Source organism: Nannobrachium achirus (assembly GCF_963921795.1).
Source record: "Nannobrachium achirus genome assembly, chromosome: 6".
In the NCBI taxonomy this organism is placed as follows: domain Eukaryota; kingdom Metazoa; phylum Chordata; class Actinopteri; order Myctophiformes; family Myctophidae; genus Nannobrachium; species Nannobrachium achirus.
In genome coordinates, this window is record NC_137815.1 from 20,223,293 (window position 1) to 20,243,704 (window position 20,412).

The 20,412-nt window shown below is 42.3% G+C and overlaps 1 protein-coding gene across 5 annotated transcripts; it reads left to right on the forward strand.

The window, feature by feature from the left end:
- Positions 1–2,269: 2,269 nt before the first annotated feature.
- On the forward strand, positions 2,270–20,311 carry atf7b (activating transcription factor 7b). 5 transcript variants are annotated; one of them, XM_080728745.1, is made up of 12 exons: positions 2,270–2,404; positions 4,128–4,189; positions 4,575–4,671; positions 5,685–5,818; positions 8,625–8,765; positions 9,555–9,712; positions 10,328–10,424; positions 11,143–11,262; positions 11,766–11,897; positions 13,254–13,442; positions 16,403–16,508; positions 17,158–20,311. In XM_080728745.1, exons 2-12 carry the CDS (start codon positions 4,142–4,144, stop codon positions 17,433–17,435), a joined length of 1,500 nt encoding a protein of 499 aa, XP_080584871.1. In that variant the 5' UTR covers positions 2,270–2,404; positions 4,128–4,141; the 3' UTR covers positions 17,436–20,311. The 5 variants fall into 5 exon arrangements, with proteins under 5 accessions (XP_080584871.1, XP_080584872.1, XP_080584875.1 ...); XM_080728746.1 differs by having other exon boundaries at positions 8,625–8,753; XM_080728749.1 differs by having other exon boundaries at positions 17,129–17,299.
- Positions 20,312–20,412: the final 101 nt, after the last annotated feature.

The following is a 20,412-nucleotide window of genomic DNA, read 5'->3' on the forward strand; positions in this document are numbered from 1 at the left end:
TAAAGGCTGTATTACTTTTGAGTGAAGCTGTGGGGGTGTTTGTGTCTTTCTATTGTCATTGTGCATGTTTCAATTTGAGCTGTTAGTGTACCCATGCAATTTCAATGTTCAGTCCTAGAGAGTCCATGAGATCAGGAAACCTGCTTACGACGATGAAAAGCAAAACCTGGGATTTCAATGTCAGCAAACTGGTGTATTGTTTGGTGAATATTGTGTCATTGAGCCTGATGTATGATAATAAAACTTTATTTTTTAAACAGATCGTCGTTTCATGTTTTGTGACGCTGACGCGAGAAATGGAAGAGCAAAGTAACAGGGATGTATTTTTACCTCTGGGAATGTTGCATTGACCACATGAGCAAATGTCAAAATGGAGACAGGTGGAGCACTGCAATATGATCACCTAAAGAAGTACAAGGTCGGGTTTTGTGAGGTGATCCAGCTGAATCATGTATTTATATGTGTGTAGGCCTATATATACGTGTGTGTCTGTCAGGGGTCTTTAACAGGGGGATCCGGGACCCCTAGGGGGTCCTCAGAGTTACTACAGGGGGTCCTCCAAATTTTTTATATTAACCACTTGAACCCTAACGTCCATATTCTGAAAACACAAATTGTCATGAATCCAAAATACACTGATGCTTGTGCTGTCAAACGATGAAACTAATCTACGAAAAGGTTGTTGGGGGTCCCTGCTTCATCTCTATGGACCTTGGCCTGAAAACGTTGAAGACCCCTGGTCTATGTATACATATACGTGCATACAAATGCACATGAGTCTATCTCGCCCAATTGTTAAAAGATCCCGATGTGCAGCCAGAAACAAATCAAGTTTAGTTTGTGTGGTGGCTCTATATGTACAACCATTGCTAAAGAGCCTTAGTGTACTTGTATAGAAAGGATTTGTGTCACATATCAGATGCCATCTGGCATGTAGACAAGCTGCATATACAGTATTTATCAGAACATTATGTAATTGCAGCAAGTAAATGTACAAGTATTCAATCATCACTGTCCAGGGTGATTTTATGGCACTTGACTGGTAGCATAAAACAGTATTCACACATTTGCAGTCAGTGTAATTTTCCCATGTGTTATTTATATATTCTATATTTAATTTCACATATTGACCTACACATCTTAATATAAGTATGTGAATCAATAAAAATTCAAGACTCCTTGTATGTATATGATTCATGGGGTAGCTTAGCTCTGGTCGGGAGGTGAAGCGATGGACCAGAGCTAGGGGTAGCTGTTGCAGCCTATCATAACACAAAATGTAATTATAAAGCTTTACAGCATTTTATTTTGTGAAGATCCATACAAAATAAAATGGTTCCATCATAAACATTCTTTACAAAGTCATTTATTTTTCATAAAAAATGTTTTTCTTTCATTTCAATCTAAATGAATAGTTTAACCATTTTTAAGCAATGTTCGTGTCTCAAAGTAAATGGTTAATCAAACCAACAAATAATGTTAGTTATTATCACACAACACAAGGCAGTCATAAATGAAGTGACAGACGTTGGTCTGGCGTTATTACAATCTCGTTACGTACATGCACACGCTCACGCTTTAACTTATGCTCCACCGTACGACGGTGTCGCGCGTCAAAAAGGACACATTTTCCCAAGTTCTCGCGATATTGGCGCTGCTATTCGCGCAGTGGTGTAAAGTAACTAAGTACATTTACTCAAGTACTGTGCTTATTATAAGTACAAGTTTGAGTATTTGTACTTTACTTGAGTATTTCCAGTAATTCCAATACTTTGACTTCTGCTCCACTACTACATCTCGGATCCAAACATAATATTGTAGCCTTTACTTTGACTCCACTACAATTGAACACATTTAGGCCTACTGTAGATTTTGATTATCATTATCATTACAAAACAAAATACATTAGCCACTTCAGCCATATAAAATAGCCGATCTACAAGCTCACAATGCTGCTATTTAAAAATATATATATATTTCAATACATTTTATACACTTGAAACGGGACATTCTGCAAAATGAATGCTTTCTACTTGTGGTGCTTCAATTGCATTTTGCAATACCTTCGTACTTTTACAAAAGTATAGACCTACATTTTGAATTCCGGGACATTTACAACAGAGTATTTCTAAATGACAGCATTGATATTTTTTTTTACTCAAGTAAAACATTTGAGTCGTGTTTTTTCCCCCACTGCCTGGCAGCCTAGTCAGTGACTGCCTGGCTATTCGGCTGTAATATTGGGCTGGTTATCATCGGCCCTGAAGACAAGCAAGCAGCGCTGTGTCTGGTCCGTGGGTCGGGATCAGAGAGTGGGAGAGAGAGAGAGCAGCAGAGACAGGGAGAGGGAAGGGGGTCCGCAGAGAAGTAGCTGCTGCTGCTCTGAAGAAGAAGCCATCATAGGGTGAGTTTGTAAACATCTCAACTTCCAATGTGCTTCAGGATCCAAAAGAAACGCACGTTTTTCTGTCAGTCACAGACCGTGATGTCCTGTCCCCTGTCACACACCGTGTGAACCGTGGGTGGAACAAACAGTGGTGTTTTTGCTCTGATTCACCTTTATAAGTGGTGTGTTAGCAGAGGATTTCTGTCTTATTAGCCTTTGCTAACCCAACTTGTGCATTGGGGAGGATCTGTTTGGGGGTTTAACTCGCAGGCTTCTTCTGTTCTGACATGTTAGCTATGGTGTTGTTGTTGATGATGATGATCATGTTGTTGTTTGTCACCGCCAGCGGAGATGATCGCTTGTCTGTCTGATCGCTTTCCGTTTTTTCATTTGTTTTATATGTTTAAATGCCAGGATCCTCCCAGGCAATATCAGAAATGGTTTTTTTTAAGAATCTGAGGGTTGCTTGTCTTAGCAACGTTAGCAAGCGTTAAATAGCTAACGCTAGCTTGAGGAGGCCCATCCCAGTGTGATCAGTCACTGTTGGTACAGTAACTTAATCTACACTGAAACCCACAGAGATGGGGCTTGTTAGCTGGGCGTTACGCTACTGTTGATTATATATGTTTTAGTTGGTTGCTTATTGCATGTTGTTGTCCCCTTATTACTCCCCTATATCCTGGCCTGATCGATAGAATGATCCCAGCTAGAGATGGTAATGTCACGCACTGACGACTGTCTTGTATCGGCCCCTGTTACAACAATCATTATTTTTCCTTTACCTTTACCATAATGTATGAATGCTTTTCTATGGTCTTAAATAACGATCAGCACACTCAAAAGGTGACTGTAATAACGCGTAATAATGCGTAATATTGCTCCTTTCAGGCCCACATCTATTGTGTTTTGTAATAGTAGCATCGCCAGCTGACAACAGACTGTAGCCAGCAGCTTGCTTGCTAGATAGACCTTTATTGATCCCACGGGGGAAATTCACTTGCCAAAGGCAGCACGACATCAAGAAACACAGGGCAAAGGAAAAATGATACAGCTATTAAGGGTAGCAACAGGATAATATAGTAATAATGATACAAAATAAGGGTCAGCAGGTAGCAACGTTGGGACAGCAAGGAATGCCCAGTTAGACCAATTCCAAGTCAAGCTGCCATAGTAGATGACATCCGGTTAATGCAGAGACAGTGATAGATTTTGTATTTTATTGCTGATCATCTGATGTGATTCCTGTGAAAGTTGACAGTCATCTTGTATGAATTGAGTACAAAGGGACCCCAATGCCAACAAGCCTAACATATTTCTTGTGGTCTATATCCTTGACCTTGTATCAGTGAACTGTATTGTCCTGTACTTTTTCATATGCAAACCTCTAATAAAGTATTCAATCAATCAATCAATCACTCAACTCAATTCAAATCAAAGGAGCTTTATTAGCATGAGAAAACATACGTTTACATTGCCAAGGCAGGTGTCACAAATAAAATAGAAACAGCTGAAATTGGGAACATATATACATTGGGAGGGGGTACAGCATTGTGTAAACAGAGCTATGTCGCATTGTGACATTTTATATATATATATATATATATATATATATATATATATATATATATATATATATATATATATATATATATATATATATATAAATACAGGGTATAAAGCTTTTGTTTTGGAAAGCTTTTCACTCACTTCATATCAGTCTTCTTGTTCCTTTCTGTTGCAGGATATTTGTGTGACATGGGGGATGATCGACCCTTTGTATGCTCTGCCCCTGGGTGTGGGCAGGTACAGTTATTTATTTTTATTTTATTGAGAAACACAGTTGTATGAATAAGCACAATGTATCAGTGTTGTTGACAGTGCTTAAAATAATGTCAAGCAGGTATCATAGTACTGCAAAATTCTCTCTATATTTTTTGGTATATCGTCTTCTCATTCATTTTGACAGTAGGAAAAGCAAGAAATTATCTGAATATTTGAAAACAATAAATGTACATCCTAAAAGAGCAGCACGATGGTCTTGTACAAAGAGTGAGAGTCATTTACCTTTTTGTTGAATTATACAAGCTAAAAGATGCCTTTGGCTTAGGACACATTATATTATAACAATTCACAGATTTATTTATTTAAAAGAAATCATTATCAAACTGTTAAATGTTATGTTTTACAGAGATTCACCAATGAAGACCACCTGTCCGTCCACAAGCACAAGCATGAAATGACTCTAAAATTTGGTCCTGCCAGAACGGACTCAGTGATCATACAAGGTTAATAACATTACAGTTTGCATTCTGATTCTGATGCGTACACCTGCTGCTGTATGTGTTACCACTTTTGCAGCTCATGCTTTATAACCTCATGTACATCAGGGCTTGACATTAAGGCTTGTCCTGTTGTCCGGAAAAAGTAATAAATCATTCCAAACAAGCTCATTAAAAATGTACTGACTCCTATAAGAAAGACATTTCTGTGAAATGATTTCATTTTTATCCGGACAAGTGACTTTTGTGCCCGGACAAGTGAATGGGAAATTTACTTGTCCAAAGGACAAGTGCCTCAAACAGTTAATGTCAGGCCCTGTACATACTGTGGTGTATCTGCTGGTCTTGTCATGCTATGTAGATATGTAGATATCTTGATCTTTTTATACTCTCTTTGACGTGCTTATTGAATGTTTGATAATATTCTCCCTGCCCACTGCATTTTTCTTCTTCCCCCTTTCTGTAAAACCAAAATTCACCTAAATCTTTACACCTGTAAACCAGTGATGTGACAATAAAGTTGATTCTGAATTTTCACGTTACGTAAGCCTTGCAGAGCCATGTGGCCCATAGGACAGGAGCCTATGTTTCGGTTGCGTGAGGCAGCTTGATGTGCAAGTACAACCACCTGAAATTCTGAATTTACTCCAGCATATCTGCATCTAGCTGTTGATTGTCATGAAAAGCCTCTTACAGCCCAACCTTTTATACAGAGTTTACTATAACTTACATGGGGTGAAATCTCGATATTTCGATGTCCCGTTACTCTGACTAAGGGTTAGGCTTAGGTTTTGAGGGTAGGTTTGGACATAGTCGCATTCACCAGGTTAACATTCACCGGGTTAGCATTCACCAGCGTCGGCAGGTTAGCATTTCACCAGCGTAGGACTATTGCGACGTCGAACTATCGAACGTCGTTATAACGCTACACTCCCCCTACGTGGATGATTTGTTGGAGAAGATATTGTGTTGTCTGTATTGTAAACCCTCTTGGCTAAAGTTCTGTGTCCTTCTGTCAGACCAGACCCCTACGCCGACACGCTTCCTGAAGAACTGTGAAGAGGTGGGGCTCTTCAGTGAGCTGGCCAACTCCTTTGAGCAGGAATTCCGCAAGGCACAGCAGGAGGATGACCACCACAGGACCAAACACTTGGTAGGAATAAAGCTGGACTTCTGTTTGTTTGATGCCACACTAAGGTGTTATTCCGTTTTGTTTCTTTGATAAGATTCCAACTAAAATTAAGATAAAAATAATCAACTTTATATATTATTTAGAAAACTATATTTTTTAAATGTTTTAACACGTCATTTTATTTTATTTTGAAGTGTTACAGCCGGAAGTCTTATCTGTTTTTGTAGTGTGCCACCAATTGGCACATCCTCCTATGGCTCATCTTGGAAAAGTCTCTCTCCGACAGTGACACACACACACGCACCGTTGCCCACAAGGAGCAGCCCCGCCTCTCACTTACAGTGCAGCTCTTAGCTCTTGTCAATTGGCTCTTCTTGTTTGCTTGCTGCTGGAAAATGATTTGCAGGTCTGATTAGGATTCGACATGGCTGAAGATGATAAGTGCACAGAGCCTCCACGAATGGCTTCCGACGTAGAACCATGATGAGACAGTGTTCTGGTTCTGGACAAAAGTCAATTAATATTTGCGCTTCCTCTTTCGATCTCTCCCTACCGCGATCTGGCTTGGTTACAGCCAGAGAACAGCACAGGTCTGTTTGGAAATGCCTGTATCACATTTGAGGCACATTAAAATCCATTTAGAACGGGTACACAATTGTGTATCATTATTTTGTGCTTTAACTATTGAAAAATAGCAGATATACAAGCTCACAGTGCGGCACCGAGTGCCACACTGCGAGCTTGTAGATCTGCTATTTTTGAAAAATCATGAAAATTAGAATTTTGACCCGATTCTATGAGTGTCTTTTGAATCCTTCTAAAGTTTTTTGAAAAACCTATGTTTCTATGTCGGCAATCTGCCTATAGCCATTTGCCCACATTTTCACAATTTTGGGCCCCTGTTGACTTGCACAACAATTGGCCGTGTGAGATCACAGAACCATCTATTTGACTACACTTACACTAGTCACTCCCCTCTGAGCCATCCCTTGCAGTCTGCGTTCCGGAGACAACCCCCAGACTCAGACTGGCTAGAACGCTACACTGCAATGCTTTGCACACAGTGACAGCACAGGAGTCACTCAAAGTCACTTGAATTGATTCAAAATTATATTGTAGGTCAAGCTAAAATGGGTGATCCTTAATGATGGCAGACAACAACCAGACTCATTCGACCAAAGACAAAGTGAGAGTGATTTGCACTCGGGAGTGATCTAAAAGCCTGTTTGGAATTATCCCGCTGGGTAAAACCTTGTGGTCAGGTTTCTCGGAATTGTGCCTTAATTTTATTTTAACAACAATATTACAGAAGGATAGGCTATAGAGAAACGAAGCCATGTCGTCATTTGTGCGTAATGTCGCCCTCTGGGGGGTTCATGCTGGTATTGTTTTGTATTCAGATTGCCATAGGGGATTCTGCGAACGCCGCATATAAGGTCTGTGTTAAAAATATAAACACACCATGTGCGCGTTTCTGTCAGCGGGGGGTTCTGCATAGTTTATGATATTCATTCATATCTGATATAGACTGTTGTAACTCGTTTCTAGCGTTTATTGTGTTACTCTTTGGGTAAATCTGTACATTTCCACCTTAGTCGATGCTTCATATCCATTTGGGTCAATCCGAGAGCATGGTGTGTTTATATTTTTAACACAGACCTTGTATGCGGCGTTCGCAGAATCCCCTATGGCGATTTGAATGCAAGACAATACCAGCATGAACCCCGTAGAGGGCGACATTTCACGCCATTTCACGGAAGTGACATCACACTTCGCTACTGAATTCTTAGTCCGGTTTCAAGAATAGATTGTTCCATGTTTATCACTCAGCACGGCACTTCGAATTGCCGTGTCTTTTATTTAAACCATCAAACATATAATTTTCCAAAAATCTGTCTGTCTGAAACAGCGTTTCTCCTCAGTGGCTGGAGCAATTGATCTGAAATCGCATCACCATTAGCATATGAACACATCTAACATAACTGTGAAGCCCGTTTGTCACTTTCACAAATCATATGCTGTATATTAGCATTTTTATGGTGTATCTACTATCTATTCTGCATCTAGCATGTGTGTGTGTGTGTGTGTGTGTGTGTGTGTGTGTGTGTGTGTGTGTGTGCGCGCAGGCGGGGGGGGCGGGGGAGGGGGGGGGGGGTGACTGGCCCTGTTACAGATGTTGTCCAAAAATCATGCAGATCGGTAGCCATTAAACGAAACGGGTATTTCTTACATTGACGCTCCTACATATTATCATGTAAGCGCCAGTTAAAGTTACTTTCCATCCCTCATATACTGTGTGCACAGTGCACACCCCATAACCCACACACTGCACATCATTTCAGAGCTCATATCTTTGAACGGGTAAGGGCTAGTTTATAATGAATATTCAAACATAATATTTGGACAATCTGTTCCTCTGCCGGTGAAAATGTGAATTTACTCTTCTGGAACAGCCAGTAACACAATGAATATTTCAGAACAGTGGCTGAACTCTTATCTGCTGCGTTGGTTTATTCAGAAAGATAACAACGACACATTCTTTAATGCCACTGCACAACTTTGGAAATCATCCCAGGAAAGCATAGTTCTTGGCACCATTGAGAGTTCAAGGTGCTGTGTTTTTTTTCTGCGGGTCTGCCTGAAAATCTCTTTTGTGTGGATTGAGATTCTCGTTAATTTGGTGGTAATTTGATTCCAAATGTACCGTAAATATTTGTATGAAATTCATCTGTGTTTGATAGCATTAATATAATTAAGTACAAGTTGATTTTAGAGGCAGTTTTTCCACATTGCTGGCTTACTAGTCTCCCTTCCTCCTGCCGCCAAGGCTCCACCTTTGCAGACACCATGTGAAGTTAAGGATGAGGACGAGGGTCCCTTGGAGGTGGATTCCTCCCCTCCTCAAAGTCCAGACTCTGCCTCCAGCATGTCAGACGACGATGATGAACAACCCAGGGTGAGAGGCAAGGTACTGAATACCATCAGTTAATTACACCATGGCATCATTTGCAGAATGATTTCTGGGTATAGACCAGTAGTTTTCAACCTTTTTCACATCAATTAGGTCCATTATTTATTAGGCATTTGAGCCACAGACCACCATTTGATGAGATTTAAATAAAAGAAAATTTCAAATATTTTGTTCCATGCTGTATTGATGTTGAAATAACAATTCTTCTACATTCTCGATTGTGTAGACTTGTAAATTAAGTAATGCTTAACAATAATGTAACGCTTGAGTTCATAACATTAAACCAAATGGACCTGTTTTCATTTCACTCTCTCAAGAGTTAAAGGTGATACACCATGCATTTAAAAAGTCCCAAAAACGTTTTTCAAAAGGTTTGTGGCTAAATTACCACTCCTGAATTGAGAGCCTCTCTCATTTTTGAATGGCTCTCAGAAAAATTTCAGCTGCAGTACCACCTTTGGCCTGAACTGCGCCCCCCCCCCCCCCCCCCCCCCCCCCCCTGTGGGATGCTTTTAACCTCCGCCTTCCCAAAACCAGAGAAAGACACAACGGTCAGAAATGGGACTTTGTGAGTATAGAAGGTGCTAGTGGGACCCCAAAAAAAGGTTTTAAAATAGGAAAAGTGAAATTTCATGGTGTATCACCTTTAAAGATCTATAACGGTCCATATTTGGTTAACAACTCTCTGATCATTTAGCTGGGGACCACCTGGAACCCTCTCAAAGACCACTGGTTGCAGGGGAAACGCCAAAAACATAAAGGCTATGTTCATTGATTTGTCAACAGGAGACTCCCCCGAAACCCACGGCGAGTTCGGCCCCTACTCCAACGATTGTGCGTCCGGGTTCTCTTCCCCTTCATCTTGGCTTTGACCCCCTGCACCCGACGCTACCCTCTCCGACGTCTGTCATCACGCAAACGCCGCCCTCCAACAGGCAACTAGGGTAAATCTGCTCTGCTTTTCTCGCTTCAATCTTTATTTCATCCATAGTAGGACATTCACCAAATATTAGAATATCAAAGTCACTATTCGACGTTGTTCACCGAAGTCGAATATTCGCTTTTTTTCTTCTTTTTTTTTCTCTCTCTCTATAGTTTATAAAGCGTGGCTAGATAGGAAGTCATAAGAATGAGTTGCCCCTGGTGAATGAATTTGTAAATGCTCTTTACCAGGGGTTCTCAAACCTTTTTAGGCCGTGACCCCCAAAATAAACATATTTGAACTGGGGACCCCCACCCTGACAAGCACTTGGAATTGTAGGTATTACAATTAATGTGACTCGGTTCCGCAGATAAATATTGTGAAAATGGCAGATCTACATGCTCACAACGCCTCGGCGTTGTGAGCATGTAGATCTGCTATTTTCATAATGTTTTTTTTTCATAATGTTCACCTCTTGCTTATTTGACAGTTTGGCCAGTCCTGTCGAATATTCCACTATTCGTATACTTTGAGGTCGAATAATTCGAATACTAAAAATCACTGTTCGTGAATGCCCTAATCCATAGAGTAGTGCATTGAGGGACGACCACTTACAAAGCCTTCATCTTGTTAACAGCTCTCCGACAGGCACTTACCCACTGGTAATGCACCTCCCTAATGGGCAGACGGTCCCTCTGCTTCCCAGCCCCATACAGATGACCTCAGTCATATCCGTAAGTATCGCGTTTTGGGACACTTTTATTAGTGTGTGATGATAATGGCAATTGATTTAAAACCCTGTCTTAACCCATTCAGAACGCGTACACGTTATTGAGTGTTATTATTTTATGCTTTAACTATAAAAAAATAGCAGATATACAAGCTCACAGCGCGGCACCGAGTGCCGCGCTGCGAGCTTGTAGATCTGCTATTTTTGAAAAATCGTGAGATTTTGAATTTTGACCCGATTCTATAAGTGTCTTTTGAATCCTTCTAAGGTTTTTTTGAAAAACCTACGTTTCTATGTCAGCGATCTGGCCTGCCATCGTCAAAGAAAAGGTCCTTTTTCACTTAAATGGAGCTCAGTTAGTCTGTTCTTGAGAGACTACTATGTCAGTGGGTCGCAAACCTTTTCATGTGAAGGACCCCCAAAAGTATATGTATTTGGCCACGGACCCACATCTCAAAATATTTAGTTCCAGGAACCACCCAGAGGCAAAATTTGAGTTACAAACGTTTGCTTTAAAAATACATATATTCAAAGATTTGCACACATTTTCATGATTTTTCAAAAATAGCAGATCTACAAGCTCGCAGCGCGGCACTCGGTGCCGCGCTGTGAGCTTGTATATCTGCTATTTTTCAATAGTTAAAGCATTCAATAATTTTAATATCATTTTGTGTCTTTTCTCCCCCCCACCTCCTTCTCTGTGCATCTGATGTCATGTGTAGCTTGCGAGGCCTCTAAACGCCGTCCCCAACATCCCTGGTATTCCGGGCCCGCCGATTGGTGGAGCCAGCAGTGGCTCCTCCTCCCCGTCCGGATACAGCACGCACTCGGAGGCCAAGTTGGTGAGAGAAACACGTTCTCGCAGGCATCCTCTCAAAAAAGGCTCCCCTTGCCTTGACTGCCATGACTTGCACTTTAACCCAGGGGTCTTCAACAGGGGGTCTGGGACCCCTAGGGCGTCCTCAGAGTTACTACAGGGGGGCCGCCAACTCTTTGTGTGATAGGATCATTCTTTTAAATGAACGACTTGAACCCTCGCAAGCTCGTAGATTGCTTGTAGATCGGCTGTTTTCTGCAAATCGGTTTGGTGTAGAGGTAAAAAAGAGCAGACCAAGTACATAGTGAAAGGTCAAGTTTACAAAATATCGACGATTTAAGCAGGTTAAATGTCTGAAAATACACATTAACATGAATCCAACATAGACGCATTTATACAACATGTAGAGGGGGTCCCTGCTTCATCTCTCTCTCAACTAAGGGGTCCCTGGCCTGAAAACGTTGAAGACCCCTGACATAACCATTATAGACTGCCCATCATGAATGCCGTGTCCCTTTGCCGTTGCAGAGGCTCAAGGCAGCACTAACTCATCAGGGCCCACAGAATGGGACGGGGACAATACCTACCGTCCCACAGAAACGGGAGCAGAGCCATCAACCCACTCAGCAGTCTGACACACCCTCACCTGCCCAGCCACAGGTAGCGTGCATTAGCCTAGTTCCAGACCCTGAATCGCTAGCCACACCCCTTTTAAAATTTTATTTTGGCGATTCAGGGGTCTAGCATCGCTCTCATTGAAGAGGCCTTCCTTCCTCGTTCGAAAATCCGTACGGAAAATCAGCGTTGTGAATCTGCGTCTTGTGATCAGCGTGGGTGGGGGTTTCCCAGAACTCATGTGCGTTTCCAAGTAAACAAGCACCGCCGCCGTACCGCGCATCGCGTCGCGGTAAAATGCGGTGAATTGCGGTAAAATGCGATCGTATCGATCTCGCTATGAAACACCATTAGCAGGCATGTTGTGTTGTGTTTGATTACTAGTTCGTAGTGCTCCTATTCTGCCTGTTTCTTTGGTTAGCGAGTAGCACTAGCAAGCAACAGGCTAGCCACTAGCCAGCCACACATAACAACACTACGTCATGTGTTGGTCAGACGGTGAACCAATCGTTGAAGACTGCCTCTTTTTTGGCAACGCCCATCCCTGCAATCGCCCTGGGTGGGAGCGACCTCAGACCTCTGAATAATGGAGTGAAACGAAATGTCAATTCAGGCTGAGTGTCAGGCTAAGCGTGCATACAACCCAGCTGCAAGCAAGGCACACAATTAACACCTGGGCTTCATCAGGTATAAACACGTATTTTTTATGCCTGATGAAGGTCTGAACGACCGAAACGTTGCCTTTTAAAGATTTTGTAAGTGTGCGGACTCCTTTCCTCCATTCGTCAACTACACTGTTCCGACGCACCTGTTCTTGTAGGTGTGCATAAGGACTTCTCCTCAATAGTTAAAGCAGGGGTCTTCAACGTTTTCAGGCCTAACCCCTTAGTTGAGAGAGAGAGATGAAGCAGAGACCCCCACAATCCATAGATACCATATAGTTTCATTGTTTGACAGCACAATCATCAGTGTATTTTGGAATCATGTCAATTTGTGTTTTCAGATATTTAACCACTTGAATCGTCAATACTTAAAAACTTGACCTTTCACTCTGTACTTGGTCAGCTCTTTTCCCCCTCTATACCAAAGCTCTTGGCCAAAAATAGCAGATCTACAAGCTCACAACACCTCGCAGCGCGAGGCGTTGTAGATCTGCTATTTTTGGCTCAGAATATGGACGCTAGGGTTCAAGTGGTTAATATAAAAAAGGAGAAACAAAAGTTTCTATCACTCAAAGATTTGGAGGACCCCCTGTAGTAACTCTGGGGACCCCCTAGGGGTCCCGGACCCCCTGTTGAAGACCCCTGTGCTTGTAGGTGTCCTTCTAGGTGTGCATAAGGACTTCTCCTCAATAGTTAAAGCATAAAATAATGGGTTAATGTGACATCGTTTTTTCCCCAGGTGTCGCCAGCTCAGCCAACCGGTGGGCGGCGGCGGCGCGGGGCGGAGACAGACCCAGACGAGAGGAGGCAACGATTCCTGGAGAGAAACCGCGCGGCCGCCTCCCGCTGTCGGCAGAAACGCAAGGTCTGGGTCGGCTCTCTGGAGAAGAAGGCAGACGACCTGGCCAACATGAATGTCTCCCTCGCTGTGAGTAGTTTTGTACTTTTACTCTAGGACAGTTTTAGTTCTCAAACTTTACGATGTCACGGTCCCCTTAACTCTGACAGTATACAAATGACCCTTACGGGTCCATTTGGTTTCATTTGTGTACTGTGAGAGTTACATACTTATATGGGTCAATTTAGGCCATGGCTAAACGGAGCTGGATTATTCATATATCCCGGTTTTTCAGATATCCACATAGAAAAATATCTAGGTCCACACGAGAAAGATATCTAGGTCTAAAATAATCTGAGTCCCCAGACCTCCACTGGGGGACAAGCACACACACAGTAAAGTCTTAAGAGATATCCGGGTACCGTATGTCTACACGGATCCAGTGAATCAGATATTTTTCAATGTCTTCACTTATTTATCCGGTTTAAAAAAATATCCAGCTTCGCGGCTGAAATATCCAGCTTCATGTGGCTGCAATCCCCAACTGCACAAAAAAATGTCTAGCTTCAGAAATATCCAGCTCTGTGTAGCCATGGCCTTAGACCTTCCAAAAGGAACCCAGGGACCCCACTTTGAGGACCACTGCTCTAGGACATTTTCAATTGGGGACTTTATCTTGTAAGGGTACGGTCACACCGGAAAAAAATATTCCACCTATGAGAGTGGATTCTGCCAATGCATTTTAATGGGAATGGCGTGGATTTATGGTCTTGCGCAGCTTTCAGCGTGCCGCGCAGACCGTGCGTTTATGCTTGAAGCGCTGTTTTTCCCCACTGTCCAATCGGGTGAGTCGAAGGCGGACCGTCCCCAAGACTCAGGAAGTGACAAGTGGTTGGTCATTGATTATTGGGAGAATCCACCATATAAAAACCGCTGCTGCAGTTGATTCGCGTGACTGGTAAAAAAAGGACTGGCAGATGTGTGAGAGCCTCTCTGCCACTCAAAGTGACTACTGATCAATCACAGCGTGTCTTTTCCGGGACTTACATTCAATTAAAATGAGCTTTATTGGCATAAGGAGACAAGCGTTTCCATTGCCAAAGCAAGTGCCTCTCGGAAAGAGGGAGTCCCGCATCTGATTGGCCTACCAAACGTCCCCTTCTGTGACGCACAGAATTCTGGAAGCTTGCCTTAAAAAATGCCAGTACTTTTTTTGAGCACAAAAAGAGTTTATCAGTGACCGTGCCCTAACAGAATATTTCTACATTTCAGTATTGATACTTTTACCTAAGCAAGACAATTTAGTACTTTTTCAACCCAGAGTCAACCCAGAGTCATCTCAAACAAGGGGTCAAACTCGTTCTCCTGCTATACCACCAAAATGTGGAACGCCTTAAGGGCCATTTATAGTTACGGATGGATGATTTTGTGTACGTTTGGGGTTGAGGAGGAACTTACGGTAATTGCGTTGACGTGCATAGTTCCGTCCGTTCTCTGTGTCATATACGGTTCAATTACATACTGTATCCAATAGATGGCACCCAAATGCATCTTCCCAATGAGCAAACATGTTGATAGGCATCGGCGATTACATGCATTAAGTAAATAGCCTACAGCCGTGCTGTGCGTTCTTTCAATGGCATCGTACTCTATTTTCACTCCATAGTTGATGTCCCTGCACGCCGTCGCCGTCGGAAAATGCTGTTATTAAGCCTATTATTAATATTATTATTTGGATAAAGTAGAACAACTTTTAAAACCAATCATAATCATTTAAAATGGTATCATGATCTGACACTGGCACTTTGCTGCTTCTGCGTTCTGCCTCCGCTGCTGCTGTGTGCACTGCACTGCAGTTGTACAAGTGGCAACAGGTCTGCGTCCTGAACGGCTTGTTCACTGTTCAGCGTTTGTGATTTATTTATTTTTTACTTCCTCCTACTACGAAATGGATACCAGAAAAAAAGACGAAACATTTCTCCCTCTACTGCCCCCACGGTTGACAAAAGTTCGCCACGGGTACTTCATGTGTACGTACGTTTTTATCGGTTTTAATCCGTTAGGTTGAGTGTTGTCCGTAACGTTACGGACAGAGACAATTACGTCCGGAGCTACGGAGAGACCGGATCAAAGTACACTCCGTCTCCGTTCGTTATGTATCCCCGCGTTGTTTATGTACTACTATGCATGGTACTTTACCAGAGTCCTTTAAGGAGTGTAAATCCCTAACATCCGTAGCCTTACCCTCCCCCTGACCCTTCTATCGTAAATATCTATATATTATTTTGCAGTGTTTTTCGTTTTTTCTGATGAGATCTACCTCTACCGGTACTGCATAGGTACTGTGTTCTATCGGTCTGTCATTCAATGTTATATGAGATACATAAAGGTTTCCTGTGTAAATAAGCCGAAAAGCTTACTAGGATCTCCTTTTACTTGACCTTGTACCAGTGAACTGTACTGTTATGAAACTGTACCTTTTCCTATGCAAACTTCTAATAAAGTCTTCAATCAATCAATCAATTCTACCACTGTCCTTGTCCAATCATGGTTGCCCCATGGGGTTTGTGAACGGGTCGTCTTGACGGGTCATCTGAACCAGTGGTTCTCAACGTCCCCAAATTATTTTGGGGGGTCTCCAGAAGATTAGCTTAATGTGCAACACTGTTTTCTCACTCAACAGTAAACAAACCAACATAAAGTTTAAGTGTATAGAGGGTATCTGCACATTTCTAAAGTGACAATTTAAGGACTTTTACTTCTAAAATGACAAATTAAACATTGGCCAAATTGGCATATATTAGACGCAGAAATTGTGAAAATAGCAGATCTACATGCTCACAACGCCTCGTTGCGAGGCGTTGTGAGCATGTAGTTCTGCTATTTTCACAATATAACCGAGTTATACAAAATGTAATGCCTCAACTCTTAATGCTTGTCAGGGTGGGGGGTCCACAGTTAAAATATGATTATTTTGGGCGTCACAGCCTGAAAAGGTTGAGGACCACTGATCTGAACCACTCTTGTTTTGCTTCGTGTCTCCCCATCAGAATGAAGTGTCCCTGCTGAGAAACGAGGTGACCCAATTAAAGCAGCTGCTCCTGGCCCATAAGGACTGTCCCGTCACTGTCATGCAGAAGAAAGCTGCCTTCCTAGGTAAACCAAGGATCCCCCCGGATTGACCAATAAGCCGTCTCTGGAAATCACTTGCTCTATATTGTCTTTTCTTCACCTTCGCCATTATTCTCTGCATCTTGTCTTTTTTTTAATTTCTTCTTCCTCCTTTCTTTTTGTTGTCAAGAATAGGGATGGGATGATATGATAATGTAATATCAAGATTATTGTGACCAAAGAAATTGCGATTTACGATATTATTGCGTTGATCTAAATATCCCCGACATCCATTATCCTGGGACGGAACATTTGCCAAGAAATAGCAGATCTACAAGCTCAAGACGCGTCGCAAGCTTGTAGATCGGCTAAAGAGATTAGGCAGAGAGTGAAAGAAAAAGTATGTTATCAAGTACATTATTTCCAGGTCCGTTTTACCAATTATAGAGAGTTAAGTGTTACCAGATATGCAACTCGGCAAATAAAAGGTGAATTCATCCCAATGTGTGACGATTTCACGATAAACAGAATCTCCACGATTATCGTGTTTTTTATCACGATATAAACGATAACGGCGATTATCGTCCCATCCCTTGTCAAGAACCAGACTCCAACTCCATCCCATCTAATTTTATGTCTCTGTGCTCGCTCACCTCTTCTTTAAGGGTGAATGTTTCTCTCTCTTGTCTGATAGCCGTAGGAGGAGGAGGAGAGGATCGCTCCGGGGACCCTCTGTCCTCCGAGCCCAGCGGCTCCCCGGCGGCGGTCATCCAGCATCGCGGCGGCGGCGGGCCTCCCCCGCCGTCACCCGTCGCCCCCCCTGCCTCCAGCCCGGGGCCCACCATCACCACCATCAACGGGCTGAGCGTGCGCGCCGCGGAGGCCGTGGCCATGTCCGTCCTGGCCGGGATGGGGTCGGTCCAGCCGGGAGGAGGGGGGGTCCTCATGGCGACGCAGCAGTCGCCCAGATGATGAGCGGGTTGCTCGGGGTGCAGCCGCTGTTGAACTTAAAAAAGAGGGGACTTTTATGGAAGGAAGGCTGGACTGGTACACATGATGTATGTACATGAGGGACCCATTATGTTGATATTGCTCTCCCCAGAGATCCCCACCCCACACCCACCCCCCAGTACCTTTTTATCATCCTGTGATGTTGAACGTTGAACCTTTAGCGGGAGACTCGGAAGAGGATGCGGGATTGTTGTGTTTGGATTCCCTGACATTGGCTACAGACTGAAGATGCTCTCCCTCCCTGACTGACTGACTGACAGCTGGCTGTAGTAATAATCACTGAACACACACGTTGTTCTGCCGTCAACCCTCTTTAGGCCTAATTTATATAATTCATGATTTTATATAAATTAGGCTTTTAAACAACGCATTTAGGCCTAGAATTATTGAATGCTTTAACCAGTGAAAAATAGCAGATCTACAAGCTCACAGCCGCGCTGTGACCTTGTAGATCTGCTATTTTTGAAAAAGTCGTGAAAATGTGTGCAAATCTTTGAATATATGTATTTTCAAAGCGAACGTTTGTAAGTCAAATTTTGCTTCTGGATGGTCCCTGGAACTAAAAACTTTGAGATGGCCAAATAAATATCATTTTGGGGATCCTTCACATGAAAAGGTTTGAGAACCACTGACATAGTAGTCTCTCAAGAACAGACTAACTGAGCTCCAGTTAAGTGAAAAGGACATTTTCTTTGACGATGGCTGGCCAGATTGCTGACATAGAAACATAGGTTTTTCAAGAAACCTTAGAAGGATTCAAAAGACACTTATAGAATCCGGTCAAAATTCTAATTTTCACGATTTTTCAAAAATAGCAGATCTACAAGCTCGCAGCGCGGCACTCGGTGCCGCGCTGCGAGCTTGTATATCTGCTATTTTTCAATAGTTAAAGCACAAAATAATGATACACAATAATGTGTACCCGTTCTAAATGGGTTTTTAACCCTCTCGACCTTCCCTCCCCCACCCCAGAGAAGCTGCGTCACCGTGTGCATGCACGTTCTGTATTGCTCTCTCACTAGAGCTCGGCCTCGCTCCTTTACACGGCAGTTGTGGAAAACGGTTTGTAGGTTTTTACCCGAAGGAGTGTGGATCTGAAACCCCCTGTCCTAAGAACATCCATTGGTTTTCATTTCGTCTTCAGCGCCAAATGCATTGTTTTCAAGGCTGACCGCTTTTTGCAGAAAGCCATCTCGTATCAACTTGCCTGTAGGGGGGGAAAGATCTTTGTATCATACGATATTGGTTTAGTATCATATTAAATCTACCCCCGGTTACTGTGAGATTCGGTGACTGTGCAGTAGACGAGCAGCCTGGAAATGTCTCCAATCTGCCCTCTTTGTCTATCTCCCTTTTTCCGTGCTGTCCACATATCCCGGTTTCTTTTAAGTTATATACATGTGTTGGTTAACCACTTTCAACCTGGTGTCCCTATTTTAGGCATGTCGAAACAATTCGTTTTCTAAAATGGCGGATCTATAAGCACGTTGACACTTTGTGAGCTTGTTGATCGGCTATTTTAGAAATAATGTTCGGAGTATAAAATAGAGCTTATGTTGGTTATTATGTCATCCCAGTGCACGTCAACCACTTGTCTGAAACATTTTTGAGCGGTGGTCACAACGCTCCTATACGTGGCCGTGTGTGTGGGTATGTCTCCGTGTCTGTCTGTCTGTCTGTCTGTCTGTCTGTAGCCTGTCAGTACCTTTTTTGACCACACATGTTAAGGGAGGGGCGCTGTTGTTCAGGCCAGACCAGACACACACACACACACACACACACACACACACACACACACACACAGGGGGGAAGGGGGGGGGGGGGGGGAACCACCGCTCAGTTCACACGGGTGTGATTTTTATTTTTAGATAAAATGTCAGATGTACCTACCTGTCTCCCCCTGTGTATGCACCTGTCCTTTTTTGCCATGAATTATAATAACCCACGTGGAGAGAATGTGGATACAGTATATCTGTACAATATGTATGAACGCCCCCCCCCCCCCTATTGACTGCATGGATTCATGGAGGCTGAACAATACCACTGTTTGCTTGCGTCTGGCTATTGCTGGTTTTATTGATCTGCTTTACTTACACTTTATGATATCAGATTATCGACGCGAAAATGGACCTCTGCCTTGTGAGGATGCCATCTCCAGTCCTAATGTAACAAACTTGAAATTGTTAGCTTTAGATATCCTTTATAAGATAATCAACAAACTTAATATAGACTTTTTTTTCCCTTTTTTTTTTTACCATTACCCAGGTGTTTCAGTTGGGAAAAAGTAGTGCAATATATATTTTTTTATTGAATATCAATTTCCTTCATTTAGCTATCATTTATGTAGCTATTTCACTGGGAGTTCATATCAGTCGATAGTTAAGACAAATGTGAAAATATGTCTCATTTGAAATCGGCGATTTAGAGCACATCTAATAGGAGATGATAAATATCAGTCTTGGGTGCTTTTTTGCATTTGAAAAGCACTTTTGTCATGAAGTCTACTTCACAATATGTAAGGTGCTTCTTTTTTTGTTTTATTCTAAAATGCAAAGTAATGCATTCATTTTATGCCACCTTTATTTTGCTTCCAAGTGTATGTTTATTTTTCCTTGTCGAATTGTGTCGAGTTGTTTTTTTTAATATATATAACATGTCACCATTTTAAAGTTGTTTTGTTTTTTTCTGTTGTCTAGTAAGGCTTTTCTCATGTGAATATATTATATGTCCCCATAACTTGTTAAGAGGAAAGAAAAGAATGTCAGTTTTGTGTTTTCAACATCATTTAAGTTGGGAAAAAATGACTCTTAAGATATTAATGGAGGGAGTTTTTTTTCAAATATTGGCACCCAAAGATAGGTGCAACTGTGTATAGTCTCATCTAATGAATACATTGTCTGGTAAAACAATAAATAAGTTAATGGGGGAAAAAATGTAT

What these genes read in the sequence shown, in the direction of transcription:
- atf7b (XM_080728745.1), top strand. Translation starts at nt 4,142, where the DNA reads ATGGGGGATGATCGACCCTTTGTATGCTCTGCCCCTGGGTGTGGGCAG. An exon ending in CGCACTCGGAGGCCAAGTTG is followed by an intron (nt 11,263 to 11,765) that starts GTGAGAGAAACA and finishes TTGCCGTTGCAG; the next exon opens with AGGCTCAAGGCAGCACTAAC. An exon ending in GAAGAAAGCTGCCTTCCTAG is followed by an intron (nt 16,509 to 17,157) that starts GTAAACCAAGGA and finishes CTTGTCTGATAG; the next exon opens with CCGTAGGAGGAGGAGGAGAG.